The sequence below is a fragment of the Pseudorca crassidens genome, chromosome 4 (assembly GCF_039906515.1).
Source record: "Pseudorca crassidens isolate mPseCra1 chromosome 4, mPseCra1.hap1, whole genome shotgun sequence".
NCBI lineage: Eukaryota > Metazoa > Chordata > Mammalia > Artiodactyla > Delphinidae > Pseudorca > Pseudorca crassidens.
The window spans coordinates 109,043,417-109,068,380 of record NC_090299.1 but is presented as its reverse complement, the minus strand read 5'-3'; the positions used below and the strand labels follow the sequence as shown (position 1 = coordinate 109,068,380).

At 42.6% G+C, this 24,964-nt stretch overlaps 1 protein-coding gene across 3 annotated transcripts in view; it reads right to left on the bottom strand.

Annotated features, from left to right (window-relative positions):
- SHROOM3 (shroom family member 3) overlaps nucleotides 1-24,964 on the bottom strand; it is a 317,982-nt gene that overhangs the window by 106,800 nt on the left and 186,218 nt on the right. The window contains exon 1 of one of the 3 annotated variants that reach the window (XM_067736315.1): nucleotides 15,080-15,231. The exons of the other annotated variants lie outside the window; for them this stretch is intronic. Coding sequence (XP_067592416.1) covers nucleotides 15,080-15,159 — 80 coding nt within the window. The 5' untranslated portion in view covers nucleotides 15,160-15,231. Of the gene's footprint in view, nucleotides 1-15,079; nucleotides 15,232-24,964 lie in introns of those variants that run through there. 3 annotated transcript variants of the gene reach the window in all.

Here is a 24,964-nt window from a genome sequence, read left to right as displayed (position 1 = left end):
AGTACAGGTAACAACCTGGACTTGTGATTGGCATCCAGTGTGGGAGGGGGGTCATCGGAACCTCCAATTTGTAGTGTGTAGGTCAGAAGCACAGGTAACTACCTGGGCTGTGTCTAGTTCTGAAGTGTGTGTTCAGTCTTGCAGGAATGAACCTACGGAATCTTCTCTTAACCTACGGAATCTGATGCCATCTCTACATAGTGTCAGAATTGAGTTGAATTCTCAGACACCCTGGTAACAGCGAATTGCTTGTTGGAATCCCCGTCCCCCATACATATTGGAATTGGGGTCAGAATGTCAAAAGAGATAGAAATTAATATTCCATTTTTAACTTTTAGAGCTAGTAATGAGCAGGTACATTCAGGTTAAGTTAAGGCAAATAGCTTTGAATAGAGTGGGAAGATATAGATAAATGTGTCTGTCACCTATCAGGGGAAAAGCTGACAAAATGAATCAAACCACTTCAAATATTGTGTTTCTTCCACTCTAGATGACTGCCTTTCACAATTAATGTGCAAAATTATTTAAAAAATACATATGCTGATACTTAGAGTGAGACCTCTCGCCACATCAATGGCCTAGCAGAAATGTTTTGGAAGGAACTTCTAATCCCCAAACTGTATAATGATCAAAGACATCAATAAATTTATTAACCAAGAACTGTGTTAGACTTTTCACAACTCTTTAAGGTAAATATTATTTCCATTCTTTCATATGGGGAAATTGGGGCTGAGCAAGGTAAGTGACGTTTCCAGTTTATAGCTGACAAGGGACAACATGGATGCAAATCTACATCCACTGGCCAGCAAAGCCCCCGTGCTTTCCAATGGCCCGAGAGTCAAATCCCAGTGGCATTCCCTGGCCATTCTTAATGCCTTTAGAGCTGTCACAGGTCATAGGCTATAATCATCCTTGGATTTTCTGACGATGAGACCTGTCACTGCTGTCAGACAGGCTTAACTGGCCTTTTGGGACACTTTCTTAAAATATAAGTAAATTGGGCAACTAATCCTACACTTCTGTGTGTTGGTTCTTCTAGGAGCCTTGAAGTCTAGATTTGGAGAAGGAAAGGTTAAGGGAGCAATCCTAGAGAGAAGTAACACAGGAATTTCTTTGTGTTTATCTTAACAACATCCATAAGATTCAACATTTAGTCCGGTAACAATCATCCCCCTTTCCTGCCCAACAGTCTGGTCTTGGTCACATTTAATATTTTCAGATAGAAATGACAATAGGACTAGAGTCCTCTCATTGGCCCAGAACTTAATGGTGATGCCAAATATATATACATATACATATATATATTCAGTAAATACTGAGCACCCCCCCAAGCATAAAAGCCACGTCCACTTCTTTCTGAGTGAAGTCATTTTCACCAGTTTAATCCACACTCAGGCTAAAGCCACACAGTAGGATAGGGTAGAAGTTAGACAATCAAACAGAGCTCAGGTTACTAGCTGCGTGACTTTGGGCTAACCACTTTTTCCCTCCGAGCTTCAACTTCTCATCTGCAATATGGGGATAAGAAGTTGTTGATATGATAGCATAATGCAATGGTTACCCTCGCTGAGTATTTCCTAAATGCTAGACCCTTAGAGTGGCACCTTAGAACAAGTGTGGCAGGCAGTCATCCTGGCTTGCTCCCTCTTCTTCATCTCTCATATCCAAAGAGTCAAGTCATGCCATCTTATCTCTGAAAGATTTCTCAAATCTCTCCCCTCCTTCCATGGCCCTAGTTCAGGCCCTCATTATCTCTTGGCCTCCTAAGTTGGTCTCCCTGCTTTCACTCCTGTGCCCCTTAACTCCGTTCTCTGCATAGCAACCAAAGCAATAGGCTTGCCACTCCCTCACTTAAAACTTAAAAGCATGCCACTCCCTCACTTAAAACCCGCCAATGGCTCCCCACCTCCTAGAACAAAGCACAGGCTCTTAGACTGGCAAACAAGGCCATCCTGTCTACCTACCCAGGACTTAGCATCTGGATTTTAGCACCAGGATTTTAGCACATGACCAGTACACACACTCTCTAGGCTTCTTTTCACCTCTGCACATGGAACACCTCAATACGGGTGGGATTCCTGATGCTGGCAGCTTAGTGGCATTAGTGACAGCAATGACAATCATGCTTGATATAACATCACGTAATTGTACAGTATACTTTTTCCAGTTTATTGAGCAGTTCTGCATGATATTCACTCATTTAATGGCATTAGACCTGAGGGAGTTTGGTTCTACTTTTATACTCATACTTTACATAAAGCAAAGGTCCTACTCAGGACCAACAGAGTATGACGGGTGGCCCTCTCCTCCCACTTCTCTCCTAGCACACACACGATCTACCTGCTCCAGGTCTGTGTCCCTGAACAACCAGCTAGAATGCCTGAATCATATGGGTAAATCTGTTAGTTCACCAGCTGTGGTGTTGTTGAAACACACACACACACACGCACACACACACACACTCTCAAATGTATTTCACACCTTGCATGAACTCATAACTTGAACACCCTCTCCAGGAAGGCCTGGCCTCCCTGGGATCATAAGGGAAATGTAATGATTAAAATTTTTAAGCTGTCAGGTGAGTTTTTTTATTAGCCATTGACACAGCACAGTTGAGGCAGTAGCCTGTGACACGGGACACAGGCTGACGCACTTCCAGGGAACTCGTAGTCCCATCAAATACAGAATATCTATTCATCCTGGGCAATTCTTTTCGACCATGCATATTCCACCACCTAATGTCTGGAGATGAGGTGCACGGTGAAGGAGGCTGCCTAGAGGTATCAAAACCAGGATGCAAGTTCTAAATTCACCAGAGTGACCCCTGCCTATAATTCAGCTGCACGACCCCCTGTCTGAACGCTGAGGCAAATTTATGATCAGTTTCTCCTGGTTATCTTCAGCTCCTCTTTCAGTTGCCCTCTTATCAGTCCAGACGTCTTTTTGCTTTTGAGAAGAGCCATCTTTCTTGTCTCGGCACCTCCCTTTTTTCTTTATCTAGTCAAATTATTAAAATGCTAAACCGACTGCCCACACTGGACATGTTTGCCTCTGTTTAATACACACTGGCACAGAAGTGGCTGTGTCATTCTTTTTTTTTTTTAACTTTTTATTTTATATTGGAGTATAGGTGATTAACAATGTTGTTTTAGTTCCAGGTGTACAGCAAAGTGTCCTTCCTTTTTGTAATTAAATTTAACACTTAATTCAACCTAGAATTTCCAAGCTGAGGTGTTTCCCCCCAACACACACACAAATTCATATGTTGAAACCCTAACCCCCAATAAAGTAGCTTTGTGAGTCCTAATATAAGTAGGAGTGACCTGCTTTATTCTAGAAAACCTTTTTGATTCTAAAATAATGGTTTTATCCACCATTAAAACCACATCCAGGTAGAAGTTCAGGGGTAGTGAAGTTGGACTCTGCGAAGCTTCCTTTGCCAATGCCCTGATTTTCTGGATAGATAACCAACGTCTCAAAATGATGGGTTATGATAGAAAATTTCCCGTTGGCTACAGTACCGTTAAACATATCTTAAGGAAGTTCAAGTAAATGTGCCATGAAAAGGCTTCTGCTGGTCATGCCAAGCAGTTAGTTCATTGAGAATTTAAACAAACAGCAAATGCAGCACTAGCCTGCTCTTAGGTTTCCTGATGGCTTGCCAGTTACCCACCCAACTATCCTCTAAGTGGCAAAGGCATCACCCACTGATGTGCATATGCAGTACGAAGCCTAGCTCCTTTTCAAGCTCAAGAGTTCCCTGACCTCTTAGTTATTGCTATGTGGTGCTATAGACTGAATGCCTGCATCCCTCACCAAATTCATATGTTGAAACCCCACCCCTCAATATGGCTGTATTTAGAGATAGGGGCCACTAAGAAAGTAAGGTTAAACAAGGTCATATGGGTGAGGCCCTAATTTAAGAAGATTAGTGTCCTTATAAGAGACACCAAAGAGCTCATTTTCCCCTTCTCTTCCTCCTAAACTTCTGCATGCACTCAGGAAAGGCCATGTGAGGATACAGAAGGTGGCCATCTGCAAGCCAGGAAGACAGCTCTCACAAGAAGCCAAGCCACGCTGGAAACTTGATCTTGACCTTGGACTTTCCAGCTTCCAGAACTGTGAGAAAATAAATTTCTATTGTTCAAGCCATGCAGGCTGTGGTATGCTGTTATGGCAGACTGAGCAGACTAATACAGATAGGGTTATTATAAACTGTATGAAGAAGTGAACAACCTATCAAGGTTATAATAATTACCATCCACAGCAACCACCTAATGACTTATTGTGTACATCACAGGTCATCAAAATGCTAGATTTTAGAAATTAAGAAAATAATCCCATTTACAATTGCATCAAAAAGAGTAAATTATCTAGCAATAAATTTAACCAAGGAGGTGAAAGACCTGTACACTGAAAACTATATAGTCACTGATGAAAGAAATTGTAGAAGTCGCAAATAAATGGTAAGACGGTCTGTACTCATGGACTGGAAAAATGAATATTGCTAAAATGTCCATATTACTCAAAGCAATCTACAGATTCAATGCAATCCCTATCAAAATTCAATTGGCATTTTTCATAGAAATAGAAAAAAATTTGTATGGAACCACAAAAGACCCCAAATAGACAAAGCAAGCTTGAGAAGAACAAAGCTGGAGGCATCGTACGTCCTGATTTCAAACTATATTACAAAGCTATTACTATAGCATATACTCTAATCAAAACAGTATGGTATTGGCATAAAAACAGACACATAAATCGAAGGAACAGAATAGAGAGCCCCAAAATAAACCCACACATATATGGTCAATTAATTTATGAAAAAGAGCCATGAATATACAATGGGAAAGGAAAATCTCTTTAATAAATGGTGTTGGGAGGGACTTCCCTGGCGGTCCAGTGGTTAAGACTCTGCACTTCCACTGCAGGGGGCATGGGCTCGATCCCTGGTCAGGGAACTAAGATCCCGTATGCCGTGTGGCATGGCCAAAAAACAAACAAACAAAAAGAGGTGTTGAGAAAACTGGACAGGCACATGCAAAAGAATAAAACTGGACCAGTATCTTACACTGTACACAAAATCAACTCCAAATGGATTAAAGCAGGGCTCCCCAACCCCTGGGCCACGGACTGCTACAGGTCCATGACCTGTTAGGAACCAGGCCGCACACAGGAGGCGAGTGGTGGGCAAGTGAGCAAAGCTTCATCTGCTGCTCCCCATCGCTCCCCGTGGCTCACATTACCACCGGAACCAGCGCCCCCCCTTCCCCCCGCCATCCGTGGAAGAACTGTCTTCCACAAAACCTGTCCCTGGTGCCTAAAAGGTTGAGGACCGCTGGATTAAAGACTTGAACATAAGACCTGAAATCATAAAACTCCAAGAAGAAAACATAGGGAGTAAGCTCAGTCTTGGCAGGGATTTTTGGATTTGACACCAAAAGCAGAAATAAATAAGTAGAACTACATCAAACTAAAAGCTTCTGTACAGCAGAGGAAGCCATCAACAAAATTAAATGGCAACCTATGGGGGCTTCCCTGGTGGCGCAGTGGTTGAGAGTCCGCCTGCCGATGCAGGGGACGCGGGTTCGTGCCCTGGTCCGGGAAGATCCCACATGCCGTGGAGAGGCTGGGCCCGTGGGCCATGGCCGCTGGGCCTGTGCGTCTGGAGCCTGTGCTCCGTGACGGGAGAGGCCGCAGTGGTGAGAGGCCCGCGTACCGCAAAAAAAAAAAAAAAAAAAAAAAGGCAACCTACGGAATGCGAGAAAATATTTGCAAATCATATATCCGATAAGTCGTTAATATCCAAAATATATAAAGAACTCATACAACTCAATAGTAAAAATCCCAAACAATCCAATTAACAAATGGGCAAAGGAACTGAATAGACATTTTTCTAAAGAAGACATACAGATGGTCAATAGGTACATGAAAAAGTGCTCAACATCACTAATCGTCAGGGAAATGCAAATCAGAACCACAGTGAGATATCACTTCACACCTGTTAGAATAGCTATTCTCAAAAAGATAAGAAATAACAAGTGCTGGCAAGAATGTGGAGAAAAGGGAACCCTCATGCAGTGTTGGTGTGAATGTAAATTGATGCAGCCACTATGGAAAACAGTGTGGAGGATCCTCAAAATGTTTAGTATTCATTTATTTATTTACTTTAAACAACATTTACTATCTATCTATCTATCTAGTCCACGCCACACGGCATGCAGGGCCTCAGTTCCCTGACCAGGGATTGAACCTGTGCCCCCTGCATTGGAAGCACGGAGTCCCAACAACTGGACCACCAGGAAAGCCCCCCTTAAAATTTTTAAATAGAACTACCTGCACTACCATGTTCATTGCAGCATTATTTACAATAGCCAAAGGATGAAAACAATCTATGTGTACACCAACGGATGAATGGATAAAGAAGTTGTGGTATATACATACAGTGGAATATTATTATTCAGCCAGAAAAAAGAAGGAAAACCTGCCATTTGTGACAACATGGACGGACCTTGAGGAAATTACGCCAAGTGAAATAAGTCAGACAGAGAAAAACAAATACTGTATAATCTCATTTATGTGTGGAATCTTTAAAGAACAAAAACAAAAAACCCTCATAGATACAGAGAACAAATTGGTGACTGCTATACACAGGGAATGGGGGATGGGGTGTGGTGAAATGGGTGAAGGTGTTTAAAAGGTACAAATGTCCAGATATCAGATAAATAAGTTCTGGAGATGTGATGCACAGCACAGTGACTTAGTTAACAATATTGTATATTTGAAAGTTGCTAAGAGAATAAATCTTAAAAGTTCTCACCACAAGAAGAAAATTGTAACAATACGTGGTGATGAATGTCAACTAAACTTATTGTGGTAATCATTTCACAATATATACATATATCAAATCATTATGTTATACACCTAAAACTAATACAATGTTAGATGTCTATTATACCTAAATTTTGAAACATGTAAAATTTTAACCCTAGATTTATTTGACGTCAGATGAGGATCAATTATAAATTAATCCTATATGTACACTACTTTTTATTGTTATCATTTTAATATCTTCCTGGATCATTTTATTTAATTTAGGAGAAAAGCTAGTTTATCTTTCATGACATTATCTTAAATTTATGTAGCACATTTTTCCCAAGAAGTTCAAAGGATTTTACTCGAAACTTCTCACTGGTTTTGATTGAAGTCCCAGGATCTAGGCAAAAGGCTGCTTCCATTGCCCGGGTTTTCATTAAAAATCATTTTGCTTTCTCTTGGTATTTGATGAGAGAAGCAGCTCTTTGATTTGGGGATCTTTTTAAAATTGACTTTGTTCTTTTTTAATCCCAACTGCTCCAGGCATCATTAGCTCCCCTTAATAGAAGTTTCAATTTCCTTTTATCCCTTTGAGCCTGGGTTCCAATGTCCTCAAAGCAGCACCTTTTAATTGGCCTGGAAAAGGTCACTGTTTTAAGAAGAGGAAGCCATATCATACATTTTACAGGGTCAATGTGGGTCTTTGAGATCAGAAAGGGATGTTTGCAGGGGGTGGATTCATCCCCCAGCAAATGTTTAGGTGGTATGTGATTACCTCCTAAATATTTTCGATATAATGATCCACGTAATTACATATACCCACTCTTATCCAACACATTCCCTGCTGTAATTAGTTGGCCTTGATTTAAAATTCATTTGTCTTTAAGATTTTGTCCTCCTTTTTAAATTTAACCAATGGCTGAGAGGCAGTGTTCATTTTGACAGTGGTTTCCTTATATGTAATAACTCTTGGTGACACTCTCCTATATAAACACCCCAATCACGTGTTTTTTAGAAAATGGTACAAGGGCATCTAATGTATTCTCCCACCTTCAGGTACCATTCCACCACACATTGTCTTGTATATTCTAGCGGTAGTTTCTCCAAAGAAATCTAAAGTGTAATAAAAGCTTACGTATACATGGACACAGTTTACAATCAAAAAAAGCTTTTTGAGGGAAACCTACCCTATTACTTTACTTTCTTCTAGTGTTACAAACACTAATCTGGATCTGGAGTGGGTACCTAAATCCTGAAGTGGAGGAGGGAAGCCGTAAACCTTTCAAGGATCTGAAAGAATTCACAGAAACTTGACTCCACCAGGGCAGCAGTAAGGAGGGGAGGGGGAGAGCTGCTAAAAAATTCTAGTCTTTTAGGGGTTAGCCTTCCACTTCAAAGAATCACTGATATAAAGAAATACTCTACAATATTTCATCTCTTTAATTACCAAGACACTTTTAAGAAGCCTCAATGTTTGGTACCTCTGGAGTCATCACTCAGGCACTTATGAGAAGTTAAGCATTACTACACAATTATTTCCACACAATTCCTATCTTATAGATGGACTGTGGATAAATATTATGAAAAAAATGGCATATTAGAAAGATGCTACAATACACAAAAAATTAAAAATCTAGGTCCACAGGTTTCTTTTTTCTATATTATTGCTTGAAGAAAAATAAATTGATGAAGGGATTTTTTTTTTTTCCTACAAACTTTCCAGAATAAAGTTCCTTGGTTTCCCCTTCTCTTGAAGAATTGGGTGAAATCCTAAGTTTAATGCACCTAATGGAAGTAGACCACGAAGAACAAGGTAAGCAATTGTCCTCATCTAGTTTTCCCTGAAACACTGTGTTCTGTGCTACATGTCACCCACAAAAGAGAGTGATGTGGACAATTTAGAACACTATCAAGGAAGAAGGACCTTAACAGCCCAGGTCTCTAGATCCAACATGGAAATAAGAGGTGAAAGAATGAAAGATTAACTCACCTGGAAGAGATCTGGCAGAAAAATGTTAACTGTCCTCAAAAGATTGGAAGGTGGTGAAGTGGAAAAAACCATTCAGTATCTTCTGTTTGGTCCAAGAAGGATGAAAGCGCTGAAGTTATGATAGAATTAGTATAAAGGAGAACATCACTGTAATTTGAAGTGCTCTGAAAATGAAATAGTCTGCTTTGGTACTTAGGAGTTCACTTTCCCCAACGGTGTTCAAGTGGACACTGGCGGACCACTCTAGGGAACTGTTGTAAAATGCATGAGAAAAGACACTGAACCGCTTGGATTTTCAGTTCCCTTCTAACCCTCAAGTTCTATGAAAACGCCTGCCCTGGGGAGAAATCACTGATGCAACAAAATTAGGTACAACCAAATAATTCAAATATGAATGGTTTCAGGGATCCAGGACGTAGGATTTATCTTGTATTGTCTTTGTGTAGGCTTTCCTAGCCCAAAGAGAAGGAAAGAGTTACTTTATTCCACTAAAAGAGACTGTATGTTAAACAAGTCTAGTTCACTTAGACAAAAGACAAAACAAAACAACATAGTCCTTTTAAGGGTGCTCCACGAGATTGTTTATCTACACTCAACTACTTAACTTGACTCTTCTGAAATTTCTGTGTGGGCTGTGCTGGAAGGATGGATGCAGGCTTTCCGCAGCCATCATGTCACCCAGCTGGGATGTGGAGAAGGTTCCTCCACTCCCCCCGAGGAACCTTCAGCAGCTCTCCCCTCATGGCCCCCATCAGCAAGGGAGAGTCTAAATGAGGTTCGAGCCCTGGAAGGCATCGTCTGGGATTGTTGAGAGGCAGTGGGTCAAACCCAGACTAACTAGTGACCTACAGGGAGGGGACGGAGAGAGATACAGCAGAAAGGAAGGTGTTTCTTCCAACAACTCCCTTTTCATCCTGGTATTTGTAAAGTGTGTCATAAAGAGAAGGAGCAGAGCTCATCTTTACCGACTAACTCTTGCTCAGCAGTTGAATTCCACATGATGCTATGGAGACCACTTCATATTAATCCATTCAGGTAAAAGACTTGAAAAAGAGATAAAGAGATGGCATGGTGCTAAATACACAGGCTTTGAGTTAAAAGAGCCAGGGTTCAAGTTCTGACTTTCTAGTTTCTAACTGTATGACCTTGAGCAAGTAGGTTACTTAACCTCTCTGGCCCTCAGTTTCCTCATCTGTAAAGTGGGGCTAGGAATAGTGGCTGGCTCATCCTGAGTACTAGAGAAATGCTAGCTTCTGTTATGTTCACAGAAACAGAAAACCGAGTCCCTCTTGAGCTTGCTTCTCCTTGAGTCCTGTCTAAGACACAAAAGGAACAAAAGCGGCATTGAGGTAAGAATCTAGGTCACATCAGACCTGTGGCTCTGCTGATTGGAAAAGAACATGAACCCAGACTGGGGCAGCTGAAAGTGAAAGTGAATCCTACACAACTTTTAAAGAAAATAAAATGAAAGAGTATTTTCTGACATGGAGAGATGTCCAAAATTATTAAATGAAAACACATCTTAGAAAACAGTGTGATTGGGACTTCCCTGGTGGTCCAATGGTTAAGAATCTGCCTTCCAATGCAGGGGATGCGGGTTCGATCCCTGGTCGGGGAACTAAGATCCCACATGCCACAGGGCAACTAAACCAACGCGCCTCAACTACTGAGCTCGCACGCCTCAACTACTGAGCTCACGCACCTCAACTAGAGAGAAGCTTGTACGCCACAGCGGAGGGTCTCAAATGCCCAAGACACGACGCAGCCAAAAATTAAATAAATCAATAAATAAATATTAAAAAAAAAAAAAGAAAACAGTGTGATTGGGACTTCCCTGGTGGTCCAGTGGGTAAGATTCCATGCTCCCAGTGCAGGGGGCCCGGGTTTGATCCCTTGTTGGGGAACTAGAGCCCACATGCCGCAACTAAGACTTCGCATTGCTGCAACTAAAAAAAGATCCCACATGCCGCAATCCCATGACTAACGATCCCGCGTGCCACAACTAAGACCTGGCACAGCCTAAATAAATAAATAAATATTAAAAAACAACAACAACCACAGTGTGATCACCTATGGGAAAAAAGGATTCCTATTAACATACATGATGGTAACATGTCAGCATCTATAAAAGAGAAGAGCTGGAGGAATTTCCACCCAACAATGGATAATGATTTGGGGAGCAATTGAGGATTGTATGGGACATTCACTCTATATTTGTTATTTCTGTAATATCTGGATGTTTATAAAGAATATTATTCATTTTTAAATTAGGAAAATCAATGTTTAAAAAGAAAAAACACATTATCCTATTACAGATTTTACATTGTACTCTATACTGCTCACCTTAAACTGGAGTAGGCAATTAATAATGACAAGGGATAAGCAGATGCAGGAAATGCTTCTCTATTCTCCTTTCAAAATGACAACACACATCACATTTTAGAACCTCTTTCATACATCTGCCCATGAGCCTGCTGAAGTAGGTATTTGTGGTTAACACTTTGTGGGGTGCGGCCTTACGTCGTGGTTTGAATCCTGGCTCTATGTCTTACTAACTGTATGACCTTGTGCAAGTTTCTTAATCACTGTGCCTCAATTACTTGACCTGTCAAATGGGACTAATAGTAGTACCTCAAAGGGTTGTTGTGAGTACGAACTGAGATACTGTATGTAAAATGCTTAGAACAGTGACTGGCATACAGTAAGCACTAAATAAAGAGTTTGGCCGTCATTTTATTCTTCATTTAGAGAAAACTGTGGATCCGAATGATACCTTTATCTCAAAACAACAAATGCCCCAGAATCTTGAAATTCATTCCCACTGCCACCTCTCTAAGACCAGAATTGTATCACTTAATTCGTAGATTGTTGCTATATCTTCCTACACAGGCTTCTCACTCCAACTTCTCTTTCCTGGAATTGCTGGATTCAGCTCTTTTGAGCTTTCCCTTAATCGCTTACAGTTTGGCTTAAATGGCTTCAGTAGTTTCCCACTGTTGAAAGGTTAAATGTTAAACACCTTCACCTGTCCCTTCATACATTGGCTTCATCCTACCTTTTTTTTTTTTAACTGAAGTAGAGTTAATTACAATGTTGTGTTAGTTTCAAGTGTACAGCAAAGTGGTTCAGTTATACATATATATATTCTTTTTCAGATTCTTTTCATTACACCTTATTACAAGATATTGAATATAGTTCCCTGTGCTATACGGTAGGCCCTTGTTGTTTACCTATTTTATATACAGTAGTGTGTATCTGTTAATCCCAAATTCCTAATTTATCTCTTGACCTCTCCATGCCCCCTTTCTTATATGTGATGTGGTATGTCAAACACAGACCACAGTGGCTTCAGCTGCACTGTCCCCCGAGAACCACAGAGCACCCCCGATTCTGAGCCTTCGCCTCAGGCTATCGCCCACCCCCCCATTCCTAATCCCCTCAGTGCAAGATCCCAGTCAGTAATACAAGACTCAAGAAAAGCTGTCTGACCACTCAAATCCACAGTTACCTCCATTTTGAAATCCTAGAGCATCTGACATCTGGCCCAAGCTCTCATTGGAGGTTCCATTACAGTCACTGAGGCGGGTATCATGTGTAAATTCAACAAGCATTTATTGATCAGGCTTTGGGAGTTCAGAGATGAAGAATACAAAGTCCCTATCCTCATTGAGCCCATGTTCTATCAGAGAAGACAGAAAGTAAGCAAATGGTAGCTTGGCTACGTCTGCCCACGTGCTTTGTCAGAGGCATATACAAGGTACAGCGGTGGCCCAAAGACAGAGACCACAAACGAATGAATCAACATTAAGGGCCTGAAGTGTTGTTGAAGGGCTTATCTTTCTTTCTCCCCACCAAATTTGCCCTTCCTCTGGTTAATCAAAAACACGGAGCTGGATCTTAAATATTTTAAGACCCTGTCCTACTTAAGGGCTCAAAATGACAGGCTCTGACTGGTTTTCCCCTCTCTGGCACCAGCCTCTCCCTGGAGTATATTTCCACCTTCCCTGCTACTTAGTTCACCTCTATCTGCCTATTTACTTGTTTAAAACGTGAACCAACTGGTCAGGTACAGTAATCTAATTCTGCATTTGGTTTGAGGCCAATGCATTGAGGGCATTCAATAAATAATGGTACCCGGTGCGCCTTTCCTGGATCCTGGCTGCATAGGTCTGAGACGAAGCTGGGATCCTAGGAGGCAAGCCCGAGAGACAGTGAATGAAGGGTGGTAGAGCTCTGGAGACCACAAGGGCAAAGTTGCTCTGACTACCTGCCCCAGAGATCATAACACCTGCGGGACTTGCCGCAGTGAAGCTTACACATGCAAATAGTACACCACTGAGTCGGTTAGGGTGTGAACTTCTTCCTGACATGATTTTCCCAGATTCCCTCTGGGTAAAAGTACATAAGGGCTTCCCCACTGTGAGCACACAGGCCCATGTTTACTTGCCTTCATTAAAGAAATTCTCCTTCCTGCGAGTGGGTGGTTCTAGGAGGGGTGAGGCAGGAGTCCCTGCTGGAGGATATGGGCGTCCCAAGGGAGGAAGAACACGGAAAAGACAGGAAATCCTTAAAATAAAATTCCCTGGACAATGTGTGTCCACTTATCCATCAAACCGTTCACTCATCTTATCTATCTACCACGGGATAGGCGGTGAGGCTACAACGACGAATATCGCAGGACCTGGCTCAAGGGTGACATTCAAGAAATATTTACGGAATTAACAACTTAAGCTTATGCATTCGCTTTACCCTGATTACCGTTTCCTACTGGAGAACATTCTTTGCTTTCTGTATGCCAGATGTTACCTAGCATATTTCAGCCCACAGTTAACGGAGGCATCTCGGCCTGCATAAAAAGGATCTTCCAACATATTCCCTACATTCTTGAACTTAGATCCCCAAATGCCTTATTTTTAAACTTCTTCCCTGCTGTCTTCTCCCCATCTCCATTTAAGATTCCACTGTTTGCCCCACTGTTTGGTTTCTCCTGGCTTCTGAATGATAATTCAAATACTGATTGCTTTCAGGCTACACGGGCGGTTTCCTCTTCGCCTCTAGCTCTCTCTTCCAAGTTCCGCTGTGTCAGAGAGCAAGGTGCTGGACGGGAGTCAAGGGGATTGGCTCCCCGTTCTAGCGAGATCTCCTGGCTTGGGGGCAATTTGGCTTGTCCAGCTGTATCTCCCATTCTCTGTCTGTAGAATGGCAGGGATGCCAACTGGCCCAGGGATAGAACAAGGGTTGGTGAGCTCATAGCTGGAAGGGATGATGTATCCAAGAACAAAGCAATATTATGAGGTGAAATTCTGATTTTACGGTCTATCAATATCAAGCCTCATACCGTTTCTGGCTTTTCTGCTTCTGTGATTTTGGCGCATGACTTCTAAGGAAGAGGTCTGGATAACGAGCATGACTCGTCTTCTCAGGCACAGACCCCCGTATATAGAATGGACACTTGGCACAAGTCAGAACACCCGGGTGTAGCTGGCTGCTAATCAAACACTGCCAGCAGGTGAGCACGAAGAACACCTGGTTTGGAGAAGCACTTCTGATGCGGGAGAGCATTTTCTAAAGTGTCACTCAAAGCTGGATTCAATTAAACTACAAGTTTGAAAAGAACTCATGTTACAAAATGAGAAATCCGTCTTTATGCTTAAAGATGCAGAAACTTTGTAGATTACAGCTACCGAGAAAGAAAGAAACCACACATACACACAAAGACACCAATGAATCATTTTTTTCCCCTGCAGAGCACACAAAACAAATTCTTTGAGCATGAACTGTGGAAGTCCCTCTAGAAGAAAACTCCTTTTTATATCGGATTGTAATAATCTGGCAGCTGACAAATGTGTTAGCGATGTACACAAAAGAACAGCTAAAATCTAAAACAAATACTACTCTCATAAGCTGAATAAAAAATGGCAAAATAAATGTCCAGTAAAGTATGGATAACCATCATTGTTCTTATATTTTAATGTTCAAACATAGGAATGAACAAGCAGCTGTTATTTCTATTTAAAAAAAGAAATTTGCCAGAAATAGGATTCTCTTAGAGAAATGAGCCTCTAACCTAAAATCATCCCCCAGGTCACTGGAAGACGCATTCAACACCCACGTCGCTCTTGTGTGCCACACAACACTTCTGATTTACCTAATGGAAGAAGGAAGAGTAACTTCTGCTGTATTACTGCCTTCGCACCCGCCACCTCTCCCCAGAAGCCCTCATGCAGGAACACTGGCTAATAGGAAACACAGGCCAACGCCGCCCTCACTTACGGATTTTGCTGCCTTCTCAACTTTGGGGTCCCAAGCCCGGGTAACATCAGAGCCAGGCAGCTGCCCTTGCTTAGCACCATATCCGAAACAGGCCAGCAGCAAGACTGGTACGGGAGGGGAGGACAGCCCAGAGGGAAGAGGAAGAGGCTCTTACTCACCACCCACTCAGAGCTGGCACTGGTTGTAAAACTACAGCACACCCCCTGCAGGAACACCTCTCGCCACCTTGCCTCAACACCAGTTTGCAGTAATAGTCTCTGCGTGGGCATGAAAAGGAAATGAGCTGGACCAGGGGAAATGGCCAGCAGGTGGGAAACAAACCAGAGGACCCCTCTCCCAAGTACTCCTCAGAGAAACATTCATTTCCCCCGGGGGCTTGGTGATTCCGGGGACTCTTCAACAAAATGCACACCCCTCAAGAGTAGGGACCATGGAATTACACATGGATTTATTAGGTACTCAGTACAGGGCTATGGGCTTCTGTTTAGAATGTCTCCCTCCCTATAACCAGAACCTTCTGCCAAAGGTGTGAGCAGTTCTTTGAGACCCAAGTTAAGGTAGTTCCTGAAACCCCCCTCAAAGATCTGCCTCTGGTTGCTGCAAGGGTACTGCCTTATAAATAGGTGGGTGATGGTTATTCTCTTGCCCTCCCCCTCTTCCCCTAGAGCCCATTCCAGTTTCTACAGAGGCAAGGGCTCCTAGGTCCATGGGAGTTCTGGGTGGGTCTATGTCCCTCATGACCTCATGCCCCCCTTCCTCAAGAGGTTAGGTCACTTTTGGGTGGGCAAAAGCTAGAGAGTCTTCAGAAGTAGTAAATATACCATCTCTCCTGATCTGACCCATGGGGACCCATTCCTATGATCAGACTGCAAGGGAAGCACAGATTTGAAGGGATCATTTCATGTCTATCTTTTTAAACTTGCTTTAAAAAAAGGTTCAGCCATGTCACCTTATTCCTCAAGGTCATTTAAAAGTCTTGTAGATGATGACTCAGGAAAATGAGAAGGGTCTTCATGGATGACTCATGGCATTTAAAGTGTCAACCCCATTTGGCCTGGTCACATCGTATGCTAGACAGTTAAGCTTTAAGTACGTCCCTTGAAAGAAGATTTTGACTAAAAGTATTTTTGATTTCTTTAACACTTTTGCAAAGAGTATAAAGGCAACCCAAGCACGGAAAATCACTAGTAAGCCATCAACCAACCAACCTCTCTTTTTAGGGGTAAATATAAACGTGCAGTATCAGACAATTCGTTTCTGAAGTTTCTATACATTCAGTATAGATTAGGCTAGGCTAGACACATCTATAAATTAGATTTGTAAAATTTGTAAAATTAGGCTAGACAAAAGTAGAGCTTGAAGTCTCTTGTTGACTCACCTGACAGGCTTGGCCAAAGCTTTCTCTGACGTTCCCAAGAAGACAGCCTCTTAGGTGTCCGACTCCCAGTCACTCCACCCAACCTCCAACCCCAGGGCAGGTTGGGTGGTGTTGCCTAGTTCCCCTGGGCTATCCGGATGCCACTCATTGCAGAGATTCGGAGTCATTAAATCCTGCCATACCTGACCTGGAGACCTGGGAGGGGAAAGGCATTATAGAAGAGGCGCTGAACCCAGAACCTTGCATACTCCTTTCAAGGCTCAACAGTACGCACAGACTTAGCAAGGTCCAGTCCTTGGCTTTGACTACATTATCCCTAGGCCTCATAATGAGGGTGTTTCCCGAGTGCAAACAACTGAAAGGGCTTTGTCTTACTTCTGACTGAGGACATTCCCACAACCTCTAAAGCTCGGAATCACCCTTAGAATACAGAGATCCGTCATTCAGGGAAGAATTTTCTACCTTCACAGTTTGTTTCTCCTTTAGCAAGTCTCTCATTGGTCAGGGGAGCCAGTGACTGTGAGGCTGCATCAGCTTCTAAAACCCCTGAGCATAAGCTTCTTCTCAGAATGACATCACCCTCTGTAGAGGCTATAAGGAGAAAGGAAACATTGAATTTCACACAAGAAGAAGAGAAAAGGAGCCTGAGTTATTCAGAATAGTCTCTCTTTTTTTGAGATCTTTCCTTCCCCTAAACATAATGATTCTTCTGTTATCCTCCTTTTTTCTACCAAGGTTCCGTTCCTGACTACATTACCAGGCTGAGGCCAAGCCCTCAATCCTCATGTTTTCGTTAGACCTAGAAAAACAATGCAAGACAGAGAGGCTTTCTCTATCTAGTGCACGTGTAAGTGTTTGGGTTCAACCCTTCCAGGCCCATCTTTCCATGACATAGGATGCCCGTTCAGAAAAGCACTGTAATATCTTCTTTCTTTTGAAAACCACTGGTTACTTAAATAAAATTGTATATTATGCAGAACTATCTTTCCTCCCATCCAGGAGTGAATTCAAAGGCTATAGTTCTTGGGAAATTATAGGCAAATGGGATGGCTAGGCACATGAGGAAAAGTGACTTTAAATTAGTAGTAATTTCAGGGATGAAGTAAAAGCCTGCTTCTGAGTCTCTACACATACTTTCTGTGAAAAAAGCTACACAGGATGTCCATTAAATAATTACCAAATTGTTTCCCCTTGGGCTCCTAATGGTTGGGGTTAAACAGGTAGACAGTTATGAATTGCCCCTCAAAATCAAAATGAAATGTCACACATCTAAACTTTCCTTTGGAAAGCTCTTTGGTATTTTTCTACCCAACAGCTAAATTGGATGATTGATTGATTGGTTGCTTTTATTATCTTCAAGACAGACTCTTGGGTGTGGTCAAAGTGAAAATATGAGGAGTAATCAGCCCATAGGAGGAGTGCTTTTCCTCTAAATTAGAACAACCTAGCAGTCATTGGAGGTGCCCTAGACTGGAATTGTTTTTGTTGTTCAAATCTGAAAATGACAACATAGAATACAGTCAATGGCACGCAGCATTATGGGTGATGCATCTTTAATTGGTATGTAGAAGGCATGCCTGTGGAATTAGTCCTTGGAATATTGGCCAATCAGATCACTTTCAACATTTCTCAATGTTTAGTTTCATCTTATAATTAAGTAACAGTGATCATTTCCTGGCAGCTAAGGACTGGCTAGAGGAGTAAGAAGCCTCATTAGGTTTATAATTTATCAAATTCTAAGCTCTTCATCTGCAATGTGGCAAAAAGAGAAAGCATTCTCAAATTCCAAAATGATTAAAGACCATCTCCAACCATATTTCATATGTGTGTTCACTTGTTCTTCAAAGGCTGACTTGTTATTTTCCGAGTTTTTTTTTTTTAATGTTTATGTTATTTATTTTCATTGTTTTATTTTTTGGCTGCGTTGGGTCTTTGTTGCTGCCCCTGGGCTTTCTCTAGCTGCGGTGAGCGGGGTCTACTCTTCGTTGCGGTGTGCGGGCTTCTCACTGCGGTGGCTTCTCTTGTTGCGGAGCACGGGCTCTAGGTACACAGGCTTCAGTAGTTGTGGCACACGGGCTCAGTAGTTGTGGCTTGCGGGCTCTAGAGTGCACGCTCAGTAGTTGTGGCACACAGGCTTAGTTGTTCCATGGCATGTGGGATCTTCCCGGACCAGGGCTCGAACCCATGTTCCCTGCATTGGCAGGTGGATTCTTAACCACTGCGCCACCAGGGAGGTCCCATTTTCTGAGTTTTTAAGAAACAACTGTGTATTATTATACAAGCAGGAAAAAATGTTGATATTGATGTGACTTTAATAGAGATGTATTAAACTATGTTAACACACACACACATGCACATGCTAAAACAAAAGTAGAGTTGACAGTCCATGTTCCCTTTTAGACTCTTTTTGGGACAATTCCAAACCCTTGACTATTCATCAATTCTAGCAATAGCATCCTCTTTCATTTCTAGCCCAACTTGTATGCATTATAACTTTTATGTGGTTTTATACCAACACTGGTTTAATCAAATGTCACCTGCTTTTACTCTCTGGAAACTCCCTTCCATATGCCTTGAGATAAAGGACGTTGGTTGAAGAGGAGGTTCCTGGAGCTCCCAGACTGCCTGAGTTCCAAACCAAAACTGCCATGTAAGCATGGTTTTTGGTATTTGGGTGAGAAGGAGAGAGACAACATTTAAAATTTTGCTAAAATACAAGCATTTCCCAACTAAGTACAAACTGTGCTGCAAGATTTCAGTGATAAGTTAATTACCTAGATTTTATAGAATGTAGTGTGACCTTATATAAAGGGATGATGACAGTCCCTACCATGTGGGGTCAGGATTAAACGAGTTATTACAGCTCTAAACAGCACACTAAGTGCTCCATATATGCTGCCTTATGTTCTATTTGGGTTCCGTTACAGGAAACAGACCCAAGGAACTAGTGTCAAAGGATGATTCGGAGGATAAACATCAGGGTGACTCCTTGAAAGCTTAATCCCCCCAAGTAGACACAGTAGATCAAATTTCCTAGGAACATATATTAGTTTTAATTCACCATTCTAAAACCTAAGATTAGGAGACTTTCTAGCAATCTTGGTAATGGTCCTACCTCATTACCAAATCCCTAGCTAAAATGGTGATAGAAACCACCCATGCTAATACACTGTCTGCCCTTGTCGTCATTTTGTCATCACCTGTTCTCTCTTCAACCCACTGCATTCCAGCTTTCATCCCTATCACTCCTTTGCAACTGCTCCTGTCAGAGTCACATCATTCTGTATTTGCCAAGGTCAGTGGTTTGTGACCATCTCATAGGATCCCTCAGCAGGAGCATTCAACACACGTGACTGTTCCCTCCTGAACAAACACTTTCTTTTCTTTTCTTCCATGACACCACACCCTCCTGGGTTTTGCTTCCCTCCCCCAACTCACTGACAGTTGCTTCTCAGTTGCCTTTGTTGGGTCTTCCTCCTCTCAAGGTCGCTACACCCCAGGGATTGGTCTTCACATCTTTTCTCTAGTTACACTCTCTCTGGTGAGTAAATCAGTTCCCGTGACTTTAAATACTGTTTATATGTGGATGACTCTCAACTTTCTCTCCCCAGCTCTGAACCCTCCCCTGGACTCCAAACTCTTACATACAACTACCTACCCAGATATCTGATTGGCTTATCAACAATAATATGTTTGAAATGGAACTCTTGCTTCTGCTATTCCCTGGCACCCTACACCCCTACCCCTACCCTCCAAACCTGCCGTTTTCCAGTTTTCTCCACCTTAATTAATGGCCCCATTATCCCAGTGGTACAGCCCCAAACCCAGCTGTCACCGTCATTATTTTTACCCTTAAGCTTTTATTCAATCCATCAGTACGTTAGCTGATGCTGTCTCAGAAATCTGTCTCAAATCTCATCACTTCAGCCATCTCCACTGCCACCATCCTAGAACAAGCTACTAGCACATCCTTAGATTAGTGTAATAGCTTCCTCATTGGTCTCCCTTCTCCTACTCTTGCCCTTATATACGCTAGTCCTTAAAAAGGAATCTCGGTGTTATTTCGAAGGAGTAAATTTGATAATACTGTTCCCTTGCTAAAATCCTCCAAAGGCCTCATGCTACATTTAGACTACAATTCATTTCCTTACTATGGCCCATGAGGCCCCACAGGATGTGGCTCCAGCCTACCTTGTTCCCTATGCTTCAGCCATACTGGCCTTTCATTTGCTTCAACGTCACAAGATTGTTCCCACCTCAAGGACCTTGCTCTTGAATTCTCCCCCTGCCTGGAATGCCCCACACCTCCATGTGGCAGGCTCCTTCTTACTATTTAGGTTTTAGTTCAAAAGTCACCTGACCTTCTCTGACTCTCCTAAAAGTAGCCCCCCAGTCTCTATCTTATGACCCTGTTCTATTTTCTTCGTAGCACATATTCCTATCTGGAATTACCCTCTTCACTTATTTGTTTACTTGTTTATTATCTATGTGACCCCATGAGAAGTAAGGTCTATGAAAACAAATACCTCACCTATCTTATTTACCACTGCACTTCCTATATAGAGGGAAATGCCTGCCCTTTGGTGGGTACTCTATAAATATCTGTTGAATGAATGAATTATCTCTTAAGTGTAATAGTTCGCAAATTACATATAATGACCAGCTGGAACTCAACAGCCAATCCAAATAATTCACCAATATGTAAGAAACGGCTAGAACCAGGAGTAAATTGAAGTGCAGTATATGTCTGACTACAGCCCACAATCAAATAAAAATTATGTTCAAGTCTATGTTCCTTTGGCCCTTTCTAGGCTTTTCCTCCAATTCACCATCAAGAATCATCAAAAGCTGATGGCAGAGTTACCCACATTCTCTTTCTTCTCCTTCCTCCTCTAGTTCTTAACAGGAAAAGAGTACTTTACTGTGACTGATTAGATGAAAAAAATGATTCCTTCTGCCCCCCAGCTCCCTGTTTTATTTGAAACCTGGCCTGAGCAACTCAGAAGGCACTTTCCAGCTCTCTCTTTGAGAGCAGTCAGCTGAGCTTCACTCTGTGGCTTTTTACACTTAGGGATGCAGGTGCTGCTAGAGCTCATGAACAGGACAGCTCCACTCCCTGCTCGTGCTCTGAAGGGAACACTCGGTGGCAGAAATGACCTCTGACTTTACCTCACTGTTATCACCTTTCTTGTTCCATCTAATGAGATTGTAAAGAAGAGTACTGGGCTAGAGGCAAGCTTACTCCTGACTCTGTTGTAACCATTTACTATGATTTTGGGCAAATCATTTACTTTCTCTGGGCATGCCTTTGTTATTCATAAAATGAGAAACTTTAGTTGATGATCAATAGCTCTAACCGTCCATGGTGTGGAAATGTTTTGCTTCCAGTACGTACAACACAAATTAATTGGTGTACCTGGTTATGAGTGATGTTGTGCTACTATAGTCAGAAGACAACAGAAGGTGGGGTTAACTTAGCCCAGAGGATTGGAACGAGTCCTATGTCATGGCTGCAGCTTCTACAGATGCAATTTCCAGGAATTAGTGACTTTCCATTGGATATTTTATAGTTTTTAAGACCCATACATGAGGGACTTCCCTGGTGGTCCAGTGGTAAAGAATCCGCCTCACAATGCAGGGGATGTGGGCTCGATCCCTGGTTAGGGAACTAAGATCCCACATGCCATGGAGCAACTAAGCCCACGCACCACAACTACTGAGATCGTGTGCCTCAACTAGAGAGCCTGTGTGCCGCAAACTACAGAGCCCACGCGCTCTGGAGCCTACGTGGCACAACTAGAGAGAGAAAACCCGCATGCCACAACTAGAGAGAAGCCTGCGCACCACAACGAAAGGTCCTGCATGCCTCAACAAAGATCCCACGTGTCGCAACTAAGACCCGACGCAGTCAAAAATAAATTAAATAAATAAATAATAAAATAAACCTTAAAAAAAAAAAAGACCCATACTTTCACCAAAGACCCCAAAATTTCTATCTTCAGCCCAGCTCCCAATTCTAGACACCAGATTCATATACCCAACCACCTAGTCAACATCTTCATCTGACGTCAATAGGTATATTTAATTTAAAATGTTTCAAATCGCTCCCCAAAGCCTGTTCAACTTGTCACCTTCTCCATCTCGGTTGATGGCAATACCATCCATCTGGTGCTCAAGCCTGAAACCTTTACTCCTTTCTTTCTCTCCCTCCACATCTAATCTTCCAGAAGATCCTGTTAGGTCAACCTGCAAAATAAATGCAGAATCCAACAGCATCTCACCATTTCCCCTGCCGTCATCCGGGCCCCAGTATCATCTTGTCCCTGGATTACTGCCAAGTCTCCTCACTGGCATTCCTTTTGCCCCTGCCTCTCATCCCCAGTCTTTTCACAACCAGAGTGATTCTTTTGGAACATGACTCAAATCATGTCAATTATCCGCTCAAAACCCTGCAAGGGGGCTTCCCTGGTGGCGCAACGGTTGAGAGTCCGCCTGCTGATGCAGGGGACGCGGGTTCGTGCCCCGGTCTGGGAAGATCCCACGTGCCGCGGAGCGGCCTGGCCCGTGAGCCATGGCCGCTGAGCCTGCGCGTCCGGAGCCTGTGCTCCGCAGCGGGAGAGGCCACAGCAGTGAGAGGCCCGAGTACCACACACACACACAAAAACCCTGCAAGGTTTCCTCATTTCCCTAAAGTTCTTAACGATGGTCTGCAAGTCCTCATGTGCTCTACTCCACCCCACCTTCCATCACTTCTTCACCTGATCTATTACTGTTCTCCCTCACCCCCAACTCTGCTCCAGCCACAGCGGCCACCTTGTTATTTCTCAAACACACCAAGCATGCTCCTTCCTAAGGGCCTTTGCACAGAAAATTCCCTTTGCTCAGCGTCCCCATGACTACCTCCCACTCCGCCTTCAAATGTCGCTTTTGCATTGAGGCCAACCCTGATCTCCCCCTTTAAAATTACAACCCGCTTCCCTCCTCCCTACCCTAGAATTTCTGATCCGTTTTCTCCCCATGCACTAATCATTTAACATTCTTTATAATATAGTTAAGCATTATGTTTAATGTTTATTGTTTATACTCCTGCTCTAAGTATAATCTCAATAAAGGCAAGGTTTCTGGTATGTTTTGTGCCTGCCACAAATGGACACTCAGTAAATACATGTTGAGTGAAATGAAGAATGAGTATCACCACGGGTTAGGAGTATCCCAATGTCTCTGCCCTTACTGCACCCACTTCCTAGAAAAGCTTGTCTAAGGTTTACTTAGCACGGTTTACTTATCTCTCTTAAGATCCAACCTGTTCACTGAATCACAACGGCGCATAACGACAATCCTTGCTTTCTTGGATTTTAAGCCTATTTCCTCCATTGAACTATGGATTTCAGAAACAGGAAAAAAAAACCAGTGATCCATAATCAATTAATTTGCTAATACTGAAAAAGAAGCCAAATATCGTGCTAATGTAAGATCTAGGCTTCCTTTCTCCTTTCCTTTCCTCCTCACATCAACTTTAACTCTACAATTTTTTTATATCTCACCTTCTAAAATTTTTTAAAGCCATTTATACATTTCTTTGGGTAAATCATACCTATTTTTTCTTTTCTTTTTTTTTTTTTTGTGGTACACGGGCCTCTCACTGCTGTGGCCTCTCCCGTGGCGGAGCACAGGCTCCGGACGCGCAGGCTCAGTGGCCATGGCTCACGGGCCCAGCCGCTCCGCGGCATGTGGGATCTTCCCGGACCGGGGCACGAACCCGTGTCCCCTGCATCGGCAGGCGGACTCTCAACCACTGCGCCACCAGGGAAGCCCCATACCTATATTTTCAATACCTTTTCGCATAGACCTGTTTGCCCAAGTATCATAAAGCAGGATTCGTAATTCCAAAAGGCCCGTCTGGTAATCCAATACAGAGAAAGAAAGTGAAATCATTTGAAAGGAGATCCCCATCAAAGGGGAGTTGCCAGTGTCAAATTATAGTAATTCACTTGGTTCGAATATTTACAGCTTCTATAGGTTGGAGTCAATACCCCATCTTCTGAATCACCTTTGTTAATGAAAAGAAACAGTAAGACTTTTGCAAAGCAGAGGAGTGTATATTCCCTTACATTTTTGATAATCACAGGCTATGATAATCTTAGGAATTGCTGATTTTCTTGGCAGTTGACCTTCGGAGAGCTTGAAACAGGTGTTCTCCCTAAATCCTTATTACCGCCATCGTCAGGTACAGAATGCAAACAATGGAGAACACTACACGGGAGGGGATCTCTGACTGGTGGAGGTCTCACTGGCGTAACTGTAAAACCTGAAACTTAAGGTTTTGTTTTTGTTTTTTAACACATTAGAACTAATTCAGCCACAAGTCCCTGAAGACATGGCTATTGGGTTGTATCTTATTCTGGAGGGTCTGACTGAGGCCCCAGGTTTTAGACTGTTCTTAAGATTTACATGAACCTGAGCCTCTCCCCACTGCAGGCTGCTCTCCAGAAGCTCCTTGATTTACC